This window comes from Eubalaena glacialis, chromosome 11, assembly GCF_028564815.1.
Source record: "Eubalaena glacialis isolate mEubGla1 chromosome 11, mEubGla1.1.hap2.+ XY, whole genome shotgun sequence".
NCBI classification, from domain to species: domain Eukaryota; kingdom Metazoa; phylum Chordata; class Mammalia; order Artiodactyla; family Balaenidae; genus Eubalaena; species Eubalaena glacialis.
In genome coordinates, this window is record NC_083726.1 from 62,698,049 (window position 1) to 62,712,917 (window position 14,869).

The 14,869-nt window shown below is 53.7% G+C and overlaps 1 protein-coding gene across 1 annotated transcript; it reads left to right on the plus strand.

The window, feature by feature from the left end:
- The first annotated feature begins 7,262 nt into the window (after positions 1-7,262).
- KRT8 (keratin 8) lies at positions 7,263-14,492 on the plus strand. The gene is made up of 9 exons (XM_061205387.1): positions 7,263-7,704; positions 10,092-10,300; positions 10,948-11,008; positions 11,544-11,639; positions 12,225-12,389; positions 12,664-12,789; positions 13,372-13,592; positions 13,731-13,789; positions 14,085-14,492. The coding sequence occupies exons 1-9, from the start codon at positions 7,360-7,362 to the stop codon at positions 14,270-14,272; spliced, it is 1,470 nt and encodes a 489-aa protein (XP_061061370.1). The 5' UTR covers positions 7,263-7,359; the 3' UTR covers positions 14,273-14,492.
- The last annotated feature ends 377 nt before the right edge of the window (positions 14,493-14,869 follow it).

Consider the following 14,869-nt stretch of genomic DNA (forward strand, 5'->3'; position numbering starts at 1 on the left):
GTGGGCTGGGCCTTAGCTGTTTGCATCTCATTCCTTCCTGTTTCTCCCTCAGCTCCTCACTTCACCAGAACAGAATGGTCTCCCCAAACCAGAGCTTCCCCGCCAGCGTGCCTGCTCGCACCATTTGCGCCGAGAGTGGACTATACTTGTGTGATACATTGGGCCCACCAGCCCTCTGAGTGTCAGAGGGAGGCCTTGGGTGGCCAGAGCCTCTGGCCTGACCACAACTAGTCCCAAGCAGACCTTTTCATTTACCCCAGCTTGCCATATACAAATGATCATTTCCTGTGAGTCACGACACTTGACAGTGGAGAAGGTTGGGAATGGCCTAAGCAGTGGCCGTTTCCCTGGGTGAGGTGGAATGAGATCCAGATACCCGGAAAACTCTCAGAGGACCACGCCTTGTCCATGACTTTTCATGACCCCACCAATGTTGTGCAACTTTCTCTTCTGTACTAGGTGTGGAAGGGTCACTGCTCCTGTATATCAGGAGAGCAAGAAAGGGCCCCTCCTCTTCACCCAGGGCTGAGATGGGTGCCTGGGCTACTGTGTGAGAGTGGGCCCTACCCTGGGACCCTGGCAAGTACAGGGTATCAGGGTGTTCAAAGGTTCTTCTTCTTTTTTTTTTTAAAATTGAAATATGGTTGATTTAAAGTGTTGTGTTAGTCTCAGGTGTACGGCAAAGTGATTCAGTTATACATACATATATATATGTATATTCTTTTTCAGATTCTTTTCCATTATAGGTTATTACAAGGTATTGAATACAGTTCCCTGTGCTATACAGTAGGTCCTCGTTGTTTATTTATTTTATATACAGTAGTATCTGTTAATTCCAAACTCCTAATTTATCCCTCCCCAAAGGTTCTTGTCCAACCCCACTAGTTACGGTTTTTTAAAAAATATTTATTTTAATTAATTAAATTAATTAATTAGGTTGTGCCGGGTCTTAGTTGCGACAGGCGTGCTCCTTAGTTGTGGCTCGTGGGCTCCTTAGTTGTGGCATGCAAACTCTTAGTTGCGGCATGTGGGATCTAGTTCCCTGACCAGGGATCGAACCCGGGCCCCCTGCATTGGGATTGCGGAGTCTTAACAACTGCGCCAGGGAAGTCCCTAGTTATGGGTTTTTAAGGGGGTGCCTGGGGGATGTTTTTCAGACCACAAAGAGCTCCCCTTTTCAAGCAGACCCCTAGATTTCTCTGAGGCTGTGGGGCGTGGGCTGAAAAATGGACAATCAGAAGTCCATCCCAGACAAGACCGACTTCAGGCAATGTGGCGGCAAGGGAGCTCACGTCAGTATGCTTCGCCACCTCACCAGTCCTCCTGCCTCCTTGGAGGACCCTTGGACCCAATGCTGACACTCTGCTCCTCTTCCCATCAAGGTATGGCCCTCATCTCTCAAGCCCTGCCCCTGATAGTGCCAGTTTGGTGATCTGAGGACAGTCTCTGGGCTGCTAAACGCCCACACCATTCTTCTTGCTTCTCATCGTTATACAGGAAGTGTGATATAGTGTTTAGGGCCTTGGAGAAAGAGCCACACTGCTGTGTGAGTCTGGGTGTGTTTTTTAACCTCTCTGTGGCTCATCAGGTAAAAATGGTATTATAGCACTTACTTTATAGGGTTCTTATGTAGTGTAAATGAATTAATACTTGGAAGACATTTTTGTACCATATCAGTATTATTATTACCCTATTAGAATAAGTGGCATTATGTGTCTGTCTGTCTCTCCCTGCACACAGTGAAGACCACTGGGGACCCAATTCCCTCAGAGCCTTCCCAGCATGTGCCCAATGTATAGCCAGACACCAATATACTGAATTAATGACTAAGGACTCCTAATATTCACCTTTCAACAGAAGCCTTCAGGCCACACCTTGCTTTGGTCATAGGAGGCTCCTACCTGTACTGAACTGGTGTGAAAGGAACCAAAAAACTATCTCCCCACACTTTTTAGGCTAGTACCTGATAAGTAAATGAGTGGACAAGTGAATGAATGAGTGAACAACAACAGGAGGGAATAAAGGGCTGGGGTCCCTGCCCCTGACTCCCCACCTTGGTCCTCAGGTTGCTGGGCAGGAAATTCAGAACAAAAGACCTCTGGACAATAGTTCCATTGCCCAGCAGCCCAGGCCACAGGTAATTCTCAGTGCTGGAGGGGGTGGTGGTGTGTGTGTGGGGCGGGCTGTAGCTGAGGTCCAGGTCCTTGCTGTTCCTTTTTCCCTCCTGCGTTTCTGTCTGGTTACCTGACACACCTTTAGGAAAGCTTTCTTGCAGTGGAGCTGGGCTGTGTGACTACTTCCTTAGGGTCCCATCCTCCTGGGGAGCCTTCTTCAGTGACTCCCTGCTTCCCACTTCCCATCACTCAGGCCTCTTGCATGCTGTCCTCGCCTCCATGAGTGGGACCCATTCGGGTCCTCTCTCTATCTCTATGTCGCTGGCCACCCCAGTGGAGTGTCAGGCTCTGGGGACTGGCCACTCTCTATTTTACCCCCTGAGGCGCAGGTGTATCATCCTTTCTGAGCAGGGACCCTGCAGTGCACTGGACTTGGGCTCTGACCTATTCTTCCAGGGGGAAGAGAAGAATGTGTTCCTGGAGGTCTTGGTGTGAGAGCAGAGCCAAAGCCAGCTGCTCAACCCTGGCCGCACCAAGGAAGCTTTATAAAACATGCAGGTGCAGGACTTCCCTGATGGCGCAGTGGTTAAGAATCCGCCTGCCAATGCAGGGGACACGGGTTCAAGCCCTGGTCCGGGAAGATCCCACATGCCGCGGAGCAACTAAGCCCGTGCGCCACAACTACTGAGCCTGCGCTCTAGAGCCCGTGTGCCACAACTACTGAGCCTGCGCTCTAGAGCCCACGAGCCACAACTACTGAAGCCCATGCGCCTAGAGCCCGTGCTCCACAACAAGAGAAGCCACTGCAATGAGAAGCCCGCACACTGCAACGAAGAGTAGCCCCCACTCGCCACAACTACAGAAAGCCCGTGCACAGCAACAAAGACCCAATGCAGCCAAAAATAAATGAAATAAAATAATTAAAGAAAACAAAACAAACAAAAAAACCCCCCAAAAAACATGCAGGTGCAGCCTGGGTGATTTTGGTGTGCATGCTCCAGACAGAGAATCGGAATTAAGGGTAAGGACTCGAACGGCTGAGCTAAGCTTGATGGCCCATCGAACGGATGGCCTCTTCTGGTTTAGTATCAGTGGAAGCGAGGGTGTGAGGATTGGAAGGTGAGTGGGAGACCTCATCATCTCCAGGCTGTCAGGCTTGTCTCCTTTCCTCCCTAAGAAGGTTTACCTCATGGGGAAGGTTCTCCCCATGCTTGCTGTAATAATTTCTAACCACATCTTCTATCAAAATCAAAATTTCTGTTCGGAGAACATTCGTGGATGCCTAACCAAAGCGTAAAGCTCTGTGATGGTAGAATATGGATCAAGGCTTTCAGAGTGGGGAGGATTGGGATATTCTAGTCCAAACCGCTACCTGACTTAGGAATCCTCCTACAGTGAACCCAGTGGACAGCTGGTTAGCACGCCTTGGGCTCGAGACTTCTAGGGACAGGAGCTTGCTTCCTCTCTAGGCAGTCCATTCCCATTTGGGCTGGCTTTAATCATCAGAGCCGTGTTTGTCACGAAGACAAATAGTCACCATTTACTGAGCATTGACTATGAACAATTTTGGCCTTGAGGCACACGGCACAAAAATCAACAATCAAATCAACTTTATTATATTCATGATGTGGCTTACTGATGGGTGTTCCCACCATCTGTGGCTTCCCACTTAAATGAATTGTTCTTGCTGCCTTGGTGCTAAACTCAGCTATTTCCATGCCAACAATAAGATTTTAAATTGCTCATCTTTTAAAGTGATTTCAGTGCTTTGGAGATGCTGCCCTGGTTACTAACCTAGAGGCAGGGAATCTACCTTCAGCATCTTAACAAAATCTTCCCTTCTATCTCCTGACCCGTCTGCTGGCCCACGAAGTCCGTACTTTACACACGTGGCTAATTTATGCTTTTGTGGATTTTCTTTTTTGTAACAGCTTTATTGAGCTATAATTCATATACCATACAATTCAACCATTTAAAGTGTACAATTCGATGGTTTTTACTATTTTCACAGGCTTGTACAACGATCACCATAATTAAATTTAGAACATTTTCATCACCCAAAAAGAAACCCCATCCTTTTACCAATTACCTCCATTCCCCCCAGCCTGGAGGTGGTTTGGCAACCGCAGATCTGCCTTCTGTCTCTACAGATTTGCCTATTCTGGACGTTTCATATAAATAGAATCATGCAATATGCGATCTTGCGTTGTAGCATGTATCGGTGATTCATTCCTTTTTACTGAGAATGATATACCATCATATGGATATGTTGCATTTTGTTTCTCCATTCATCAGTTGGTGGACATTTGTGTTGTTTCCATTTTGGCTGCTGTAAATAGCGCTGCTGCGAATGTGGTGTCTTTGTGTCACCATTCCTGATCACTGAGAAGAACGTGTTCAGACCATCTTTTCCGATGATTGTGAGTGATGTAGTGATAAGAGCTACCCTGCTCACCCATCTCTGCCCTCAGCCTTGACACAACTGCTCGGGGCTTCAGGGCCTCCTCGGTGTCATCCTGTACCATCACCATCGGGGTGGAGGGGGCACGCGTCTCCTCTTTCCCTCTTCTGATCTCCAGGAAAGGCAGTTTGGAGCAGAATCGTCTGGGTTGGGCAGTCACCAAAAACACTTTCCCTTTCATTGGGTAGGCAGCAGTGTGCAGACCACGGTGGCCAGAGACAGTCTTACAAGGAGTTGTCCCCACGGGCCACCTTAGTCCAGTTTTCTGTTCCCTCACCACTAGACCCTCGTCCTGGGGCCTCCCCCTATTGCCTCCACCCCGGAATCCCAGGCAGAGGCCACAGGAGAGGGCAGCTTTGGTCTCTTCTCTTGCACCAAGGCTGGGCTTGGGGCATGGGGGAGGGGTTGGCTGGGGTCTCTGGGCAACAGGGAGCTGACAAGTGAGATGCAAACACTTCCGGCCCTGCATTGTTCTGGGCTGCCCCAGCAAAGAGAGACTCCCCCTGGGTGAGATCTGGGCCGCCCTACAGCCTGAAAACCACAGGGTCCCTTGTAGCCGGCTTTGTCCTCACCTTAAACAAAAGGCACTCCTGGAACCAGGGAACCAGGTGAGTTCGTGTGGAGGGGCTGAGATTTCAGGGGGGGCTCTGGGCTGCAGTTCTGTGCTCAGGACTTCAGGTGAGGTCTCTCCCCTCCAAGTCTGCCCAGGTGTACTCTGTTGGGGAGGAGAAGTGGGGAGCTGGTCGTCCTCCCTCCCCAGGGCTGCCATACCTGTCTGACCAGCCCCTCCCTCTCTCCTTCCGCCTTCTCTGTGCCTGATTTGGCACCGGGCCCATACCCCTCCCTTTGGTCTCAGGAAGGTGAAGTCTCTCTGCCCTGCACGGTGTGGGAGTTTGTTGGGGAAGGGGTAGCTTGCATTCAAATCACTCCTTGGAAAATTAAGCATTGTTTAAAGGCGCTGAGAGAGGGCCTGGTACAAACAGGTACTTCCTGGTTCCGAGTGGCAGGATGCCAGGGCTGGGGAGGGTGGCGAGGAGAAAAGACGGGAGGGGAGAAAGGGATGTGGTCACCGTGTCCCCTCTAAGAGTCTTCGGCTTTGTCTTTCCAGAAGGGACTTCAAAGTGTGTCCTTTTGTGTGTACGTGTGTGTGATCTGGTGTGTGTGATCCGAGGGGAGCTTATCTGTGTGTGTCTTTTTGGATTTGTCTGTCTTCCAAGGAGGGGGCTTCTGGTCTCGCTGTCCCTCTGTAGGGGTCTCTATGCCTGTCCTCTGGAACCCTGGGTGTCTCTACTGGAGAAGGATGGGGAGGCATCTGCACATCTGCCCCCTCGTGATAGGTGGTCGGGGTAGCAGTCACCCTCTCCCCTGGGTTGGGGATTGGGGGCTGTGGGCCTCCTGTCCCTCTACCCCCAGGGGATCTGTTGGTCTCTAGTTAACAGCCATCCAGTCTCCACTTCATGCCCTGCAGGATCTTTCAGAGAATCTAGCCCCAGCCATTAGAGAATCGAAGCTGGAATCTCTGCCTCCGGGACCCAAACCTCCTGTTTTCCACCCACAGCCTGCCCCACCCGGCCCCACCCAGGCCTTACTCAGCTCCCCATTCTCCAGCCTTCTGCAGGTGCATGCTGTGCCCCAACCCACTCTCCTGACTCATTCTCATAATGGGTTTGGGGAGACAGGTGCAGGGACTCTTCCCCTTCTCCTCTGGCCATCTGGGGGCCTGGGAAGAGAAAGAGAAGGAGGGCCCAGGTGGCTGCAGGTTGACTCACCATCGGTGCCCCCCACTCCACAGTCCTGCCTCTTTTCCTGTGATTCACCCACTGGGAGCTATGGGAATGACTCCCCCAAGCAGCAAGGAGAGCGATGAGATGAAGTCCCCGACGACATAGCTGCCTGCTCTCCTGGGCTCTCCCAGCCTGCCCTTTTGCTCTTGTTCATCCTTCTCTGTGCCTTTCAGCCTGGCCCGGGGAATCCTGTGATCTTGGGAAGAGAGAAGGACACGAGGTTGTGTCCAGGAAAAGTGCTGTGTTGGACCTCACTTTAACTTGCACGTACAGCCCCAGAGGGAGGACAGCCGGTGTGTGTGTGTGTGTGTGTTCATTCATTCATTCCACAAATGTTTACCCAGCCCCTCTTGGCATTGCACCAAGGGCTGAGGGCACAGCAGTAACTGAGGAGAGACTAGGCAAATGGTTGACCTCGGGTTCAAGGGTTCGGAACCCAGCCCCGTCCTCCAACCTGGGCAGACCTTCGTAATCACTCGAAGTGGAGAGAAGAACACGAAGAACACGGGGCGGTGTCTCTGGGGCGTCAGCTGCTCAGAGGAGACCCAAATGCCACAGATCCCTTTCCTGCTCTGCTCCCCAGTCTGTGCATTTATTTCCCACAGGAAGGAAGGAGATAAGACCCAGGATTCAGGGTTGCAGTGGCTGGGCCACCCCACAAGGCTCTGTTAGGGAGCAGGTAGAGGCCGGCAGTCCTTGCACTTCTCACATTCACGGAATTACCCTTTCCTGGGCTCTGGGGTGGTGCAGGAGTGGGCTCCGGGGCGGGAGCAGCTCTCTGCTGCCCCCACCTGAGTCCGGCCTGTAGGTGGCAGGTGTCAGGTTAGGCCCTGCCCCCTCAGGGCCTAGCCACTCAGCTACAAGGCCGATCCCCTCCTCATGGGCTGGGCTCTTTTTTATAAAAGGCCATCCGGGGAGCTGTACCCCACCTAGGAGCAGCTTCTCAACTCCTCGAGTCTCTGTGTGCTTCGGCCTCCTCGCCTCCTCTCCAGCCTCCACCATGTCCATCAGGGTGACCCAGAAGTCCTACAAGGTGTCCACCTCCGGCCCCCGGTCCTTCAGCAGCCGCTCGTACACCAGTGGGCCGGGCGCCCGCATCAGCTCCTCGGCCTTCTCCCGGGTGGGCAGCAGCAGCAGCTTCCGGGGCGGCCTGGGCAGCAGCATGAGTCTGGCTGGAGGTTACAGTGGGGCCCCGGGTCTGGGGGGCCTCACAGCTGTCACGGTGAACCAGAGCCTGCTGAGCCCCCTCAAGCTGGAGGTGGACCCCGACATCCAGGCCGTGCGCACCCAGGAGAAGGAGCAGATTAAGACCCTGAACAACAAGTTCGCCTCCTTCATCGACAAGGTGAGGGCTCCCCCTGCGTGGCCGGCGGTGCCTGAGGCCGGACCAGGATCCCAGCCCTTTCTCTTGGTCACCCCACCCTCCGTGGGCACATCTCCAGCCCCTCCCTGGCGTCCTGCTGGGCCCCACCCACTCTGGCAGCACTCCCGCTTCCGACGGATGTCTCGGCGCCCTCCCCCCGCCCCATGCACTTTGGTTTGGGCTGGGGAAGGGATAGAGAGGGGGTCCGGGCGGCTTCTGACTCTAAATCTTGGGGCTCCCTCCCTCACTTGCCCATCTCACCCCAACTCGAGGTCTGATCGTCTGTAAAGCTTTCAGCTCTGGAAGAGTCCCAGCTGTTCAGCTGGCGGGTGGGAGGGCAGTTCCTCCCTCAGGTTCACCCTTCTCCCTAACATGGCCCCAAGGGCTTCTCTACAGTGCTTCTGTGCTTTACATTTTTTTTTTTTTTTTAAATAGGAGATTGATAGGATTCTGGGAGAAGGAAGCGGCTGTCTTGATTCAAACAGGCAAATATTGATCCAGGCCTTCTGCGTACCGGGGCCCGAGTGTCGGGGGCATCAAGATGAGTCATAACTTGGCCAGGGCCCGGGGAGCCGGCCGTGTGGGCGGCGCCGGGCGGGGCCGAGACCCGCCCCCGCCGAGGGCTGAGGGGCCGAGGCCCGCGGTACTGGGGACCCGCTCCTCTGCCTGGGGTCGTGTATCGTGGTGGGGTGGACGCCAGGGCCTGGCTTCAGGAAAGTCCATCCAGGATTCAAAGTCTGCGGGCGTGCGACACCCCATCTGCGTTTCACGTCCTGTTAAACCCCACGATTTACGGCTTTAGATAAGGCGTCTGTCCGCCAACGCCCCTCTCCCCGCTCGGCCCTCGTCCCCTCTCACTCTTCCCTACTATCCCGGCTCCGCCCCAACGAACTGGCTCCGCTTTCCCAGGGAATGCGCCAGGCCGGGTTTTGCAGCCTGGGGGTTTGCCTCCTCAGGGGCCCCAGGGCCCCCAGCGCGCAGGAGGATCAGCCCCTCCCTGCTGACTGGCTCCTGGGAGGCATTTTGGGAGCGGAAGGAGGGAAATCCTGGGGCAGATTACCGCCTTTAGGAATTGGAGTCCCCCGGGAAACCGGCGCTCCCCTGATTTTGGGAAGTGCTTGCTGGTTCCTTGGCTTTAAGCACCCTTCACTTTACTTCTTGACTGCGTTTTGCTAGCTCTGGGGTCCTCCCAGTGAGTAGGTAAGCACAGGCCGAAGGTGTCCAGTGCTCTGCCCTTTCCTTTGATGGACTACCTTGCTAAATCTGATTTCCTCGTCTACAAAATGGGCACGCTAATCCCTAAGTCAAAGAGGTTTTGCCTATTCATATAATGTATGCAAGAGCTTAGCAGTGTTTGGCCTACATTAAACAGTCTAATAAGGCTAAATATTATTATCACTTATTTTTTATAATTTTGGGGCAGAATGAGCTGGGGAAGAAAGGGATTTACAGAGAGGGATTTGCTGGATCTGGACCAGACCCTTAAGATAACCTTCTAAGTCCTCCCAGTTTAAAAGAAGTCCAACTTCGGGTTGATTTAAAAAAAAAAAAAAGTCATTCCTGTTCTTGGAACCAGTTTATTCTTTCTTTTTAAAAATTTCCCTTCCAACATGCCTTAATTTCATCCTAAAATCTGGATTCCTTGAGCCCCAAGGAACCTAGGACCTTTGTGTTTGGGACAGGAGGACAGGATTGTGGATTCGGGGTAGGGTAGGGTAGGGTGGGGTTGGATGTTGGAGAACTCAAAGGGAGGGCTGTGGGGAGGAGGGCCTTCAGTTTGCAGACAGATTTACCTTGTTTCTTGCCTCTTACCCGGCTAAAAGTGACTTCTGCCCAGGGGTGGGGCTCTGGATAGGGCTCGCCTGAGTTCTTCTAGGCCATTGCAGGGTTGAGGAGACCCAGGCTCAGAGAGGGGAAGCAATTCAAGATCAGGTAGCAGTGTTTGGCTAAAACCTAGGTCTTCTGGCGAATGCTCTCCAGGCTGTAGGGCTAAAGTTTCCTTATAGTCAATGAGTCCCTCAAAGCCACTCCAAATAATAATCATGATGATAATATTATTTGCTGTGAACAATCTACATTTTTTTCAATCATACGTAAAGTGTTAATTAAAACTTGGCTACTTTTATGGACTGCAATATACAATCTAAGTTAATCAGACCCATTTGTTTTGCAACTATAGCGTCAACATAACTGCTAGCTATCCTCTTACAACCAAGTATCCCCTTCTCTCCCCCCAACTCAGCACTAATGGGGTTCCGGAGACCCCACTGCTTGGGGAGTGGATGAGGGGAAAAGACAGTGCTTGCTTCACGCCAGACTTTGAGCCCTGGCCTGATGTGCGATGTGGACCTTCCTGCCTCCTCATGCAGGTACGGCACCTGGAGCAGCAGAACAAGATTTTGGAGACCAAATGGAACCTCCTGCAGCAGCAGAAGACAGCCCGGAGCAACATAGACAACATGTTTGAGAGCTACATCAACAACCTCCGGCGGCAGCTGGAAACCCTGGCCCAGGAGAAGCTGAAGCTGGAAGTGGAGCTTGGCAACATGCAGGGGCTGGTGGAGGACTTCAAGACCAAGTGAGCCTCTGTTCTCTCCAACTGAAGTCATCCCACCCTGCCCGGCCCCTTGGGACCAGAAGCCTAAGACACCAAGGCCCTCTGCTTGCTGGGCAGTGCAGTCTTATATAATTAGGGTGACCCCAGGACAAGGTTTTCTCAGGACAGTCTAGGTTTATGGCCATTGTTAATAGCACCTCCCTTCCCCCTTCAATCTCAGAGCTGTCCCGATTTGGACAACAAATTATCTGCTAATGTTTACACAGTCAACCTAAAATGGGACACAGAGGTAGCCAACAGGCCTCTCTTGTATACTAATAGCCCTAGACTCTATTTCTTCCTTACCCCTGATTTCCAGCACATTCCAGAAAGTTCTGTCTGAGGTTTCATGTCAGTGCCTGTTGCTAATCCTCCTCATATGCCTAATCCAATGTGTATTCGTGGATCTGGAGAGAGATTTCCTGCTCCAGGCCTCCCCACTGGCTGATGATAGCATGGAGTAAGGTTGGGGAAACAGTAGCTGGTTGGGGCAGAAGGACCAGACCAGCCATCTCATATCTTCTTGCATTTCCATTAACTGAATTTTCTAGCTATCCTTTCCCCCCTCGAAAGACCCACAGCAACCTCACCTTTGCCTCCATCCTCTGATTATATCTCTTTCTCACCAGGTATGAGGAAGAGATCCAAAAGCGCACAGACATGGAGAATGAATTTGTCATCATCAAGAAGGTGAGGGAGTACCCCTTCCCCCATCAGACACTGGAGGCTGGCGCTTAGAGACTCAGGCTAGAGGCTTTCTGTTCTTAAATGTTTCTAAGTAATGGGACAACATTTGGGTGCCTCCTAGGTATCTAGCATAGAAGGACAGAGAGGTAGTTAGGTGCATTTGGACAGAACTCTGGACATCAGTGTTGGGACGTGGTTAAGAAAATGGAGCAGTAGAATTTGAGGTCTGGCTATAGAAGGCTTCCTGGAGGAGGAGGAGGAGGAGGAGGAGGAGGAGGAGGAGGAGGAAGAGGACAGAGGAGGAGAAGGAGGAGGGGAGGGGAGTGGGGGAGAGGGAAGGGTGTGTAGGAAGCAGAGGTAAAAGGCCTGGGGCTGGGGATGCAGGTGTGATGGGGCAGAGACTGGACTGGGTCAGGCCACACACAGTGAGGGGGAGAAGACAATTACTTAGAAAGTTCTAAGTCCAGGCCATTGGGTGCCCCCGGCTTGGGGTCAGGAGTGGGCACTCAGCTCAGGCTCCCCTCCCCCTGCCCCGCAGGATGTGGATGAAGCTTACATGAACAAGGTAGAGCTGGAATCCCGCCTGGAAGGGCTGACTGACGAGATCAACTTCTACAGGCAACTGTATGAAGAGGTACGTTCTTGGGCACTGGAGACTGAGGTTCCCCAGCCCCATCAGAGGCCCCTTCCAGCCCTCAGCGCACCAACAGACAAGGGCCCACCTCTGAATAATTACAGCTGCCAATAGTAGCCCGGCACGGATGTTCTATATGTTCTGTCCCCCTGCGTGAGGGAGGGTTTATTATCCCACTTCACAGATGAGAAAATGGGCTCAGAGAACTGAAATAGCCTGTCCAAGGTCATCATACACAGAGTGGTGACTCAGCTGCAGCTCAGGCCTGCTCTGTCCCCAGGGCCTTAGTTAGATTCTTTGGGCTGAATGAGAGCCCTCTGTGGGCGCCATACTGGTAGCTGAGAGCACGGAAGGGCTCTGCCCCTCTGGTTTCTCACCCAAAGCCAGGTTCCCTTTTATCCCGGCCTCATTTCATCTTTACTTCCCTCCAAGTTCCAGGTCTTTGACCCATCTTCCTTCTTTAGGAACTTTGCCTTCTCTCCAGCCCTAACTGCCACTGTCTTGTCCTTTATGGAAGGCCCTTCTGCAGAAGGGAACTCCTTGTGTGCGGGCCCAGGGCCTCACCACCTCCCCTCCCCACCACAGGAGATCCGCGAGATGCAGTCGCAGATTTCTGACACGTCCGTGGTCCTGTCCATGGACAACAGCCGCTCCCTGGACCTGGACGGCATCATCGCCGAGGTCAAGGCCCAGTATGAGGAGATCGCCAACCGCAGCCGGGCTGAGGCTGAGACCATGTACCAGACCAAGGTGAAGAGCAGGGTCACTATAGGCTGGTGTTCCCCTTCTGGCTAGTTCTGTGCCCTAGTCCTTGAGGAGGGAGCAGGATTTCAAACTTGACTCTGCCTGCTGCGAGCTGGGCTGCCGAGTAGTGCTGGGGGACAGGGATGTCCCTGTGCCCGGAGGTGTAGAGGGGGGTGGGGGAGAGATGACCTGGGTTCCGGTGACTTGGCTGAGAGGGCACTCTCCCTCGGAGGGACCGGGGGATCCCCTCTCAACCTCACTCCTTCTCTCACATCTGCAGTACGAGGAGCTGCAGACATTGGCTGGGAAGCACGGGGATGACCTCCGTCGCACGAAGACGGAGATTTCCGAGATGAACCGGAACATCAACCGACTCCAGGCTGAGATCGAGGGCCTCAAAGGCCAGGTATGGGCTGAGCTGGGGGTGGGAGAGGGTCTTGGGACACCTCCGGGTGAGAGGAGATAATGCAGGAGGAGTGAGGGGTCTGGGGGTTGGGGAAGGAATCCTAGACCAGAGTCAGGAGTTGGAGGGGCAGCTAGAGTCCAGACTGCTCCTGGGAGGCTGAGGGGTGCTGAGGAGGCCCCTCTGTGAGGGCCGGGCAGGTAGGTTGGGGGTCCAGGATGGGTCCCCCAGGCCTGCTTTATTATATCTGTCTTATATATCAGGGTAAGATTGGGCTCTGATGCTTTAAGGAAGTTTAGAAAGCAGAGATCTAGTCCAGCTGGGGGTGGGGGTAATATCGCACAGCGTCCCGGGTGAGAAGTTTGTGCGGGGAAGGGCCTGCAAGCTGCTCATGTTTCCCCATTCCGCTTCCTGAATCTCACCCACCTGTAGCATTTTCTTGGATTGAGCCAGGTGGAGTTGGTTAGTGCAGGTCAGGGAGAGGGGGTCCCTAAAGGAGGGGAAAGGGAGAGCGGGTGCAGGGGGAGGAGGGGAGGAGGCAAGCAGACTCTGCTCTAACTGCTCACCTGTCCCCTCCCCACCCAGAGGGCTTCCCTGGAGGCCGCCATTGCTGATGCTGAGCAGCGTGGTGAGCTGGCCGTCAAGGATGCTCAGGCCAAGCTGGCCGAGCTGGAGGCCGCTCTGAGAACCGCCAAGCAGGACATGGCACGGCAGCTGCGCGAATACCAGGAGCTGATGAACGTCAAGCTGGCCCTGGACGTGGAGATCGCCACCTACCGCAAGCTGCTGGAGGGCGAGGAGAGCCGGTGGGTGTGGGCGTTCTCTGACCGGCCCTGGGGCCCCATCCCTGGGACCTGGGGTGGGGAGGGGTGGGACTTGAGTCCTGTTGTCCTGGGATAGGGCCAGGGGTTGGTCCTGACATCCCATGTGTCCTCTGGGTACAGGCTGGAGTCTGGGATGCAGAACATGAGTATCCACACCAAGACCACCAGCGGGTACTCAGGTGAGTGTCCTGGTCCTGGGGGGGCAGGGCAGGAGGGCAGCTCCTATACAATTCCCTCCGGTATAGCTGAGGAACCTGGGGCCCAGTTAAATGTCTTGTCCAAGGTCACATAGCTAATAGCAAAGCTCTTTCCCGCCCTGCTCCTGGTTTTCCCCAACCATCTTGGAGGAGTGAACCAGGGCGGTTCCCTATCCCTGGGGACCACATCCATCCGGAGTAGCAGGGAGAAGGGGGCATGGCACCTGATGTGTGCATGGGCTCCTGTGCTCACGTGGCTGCCTCTGTTCCTGACCAGGTGGGCTGACCTCAGCCTACGGGACCCCTGGCCTCAACTATGGCCTGAGCTCCTACCAGTCCAGCTTGGGCTCTGGAGGGGCCTCTGGCTCCTTCAGCCGTACCAGTTCCAAGGCTGTGGTTGTGAAGAAGATTGAGACCCGTGATGGGAAGCTGGTGTCCGAGTCCTCTGACATCCTGCCCAAGTGAAAGGCTCCTGCGATCCCTCCCAGCCTCCCCTCTCACTTGCTCCTGCAAGAAGGAGTTATGCAGGGGAGTGTTGGAACCAAAGACCTGAGGCTCAGTCCCGTCCTTAGCCCACCCATGGGGAGTCGACTGCCTGGGGCTCCCTCTCTTGCCCACGCCCCCAACTAAAAGCCAATCCAAGTGTCTTTTTCAGAATAAAGCTTCAGCTGGCTCTGCCAACACATTTTGCTGTGTGCAGCCCTTGTCTGTCAATGGGGTGGGAGAGAGGTGGTCACTCTGGGATCAGAAGGCTGGGGTTGGGGGACACGTGGAGGAAAGTCTGGCCTCCTCCAGGCTGTTCCCAGAGAGACTTCTTTGCTGAAAAACCTCGTTGATGCCTTGGTTTCAAATACCCCATTTCATTTGATCTGTGCAACAAACCCTGTTGGGGAGCAGAGCAGGTTTTAGATTGGAATATCAGGAGGTTTCCTTTCCCATAGACCTCACAGGAGGTCGGCATCAGGACCAGGGCCAGAGAGATCAAGTAATTAGCCTAATTAAAAAGTGGCTGATCTGGGATTCGAGCCCAGGACCGTCCAGTTCTCAAGCCTGTCCTCCTCC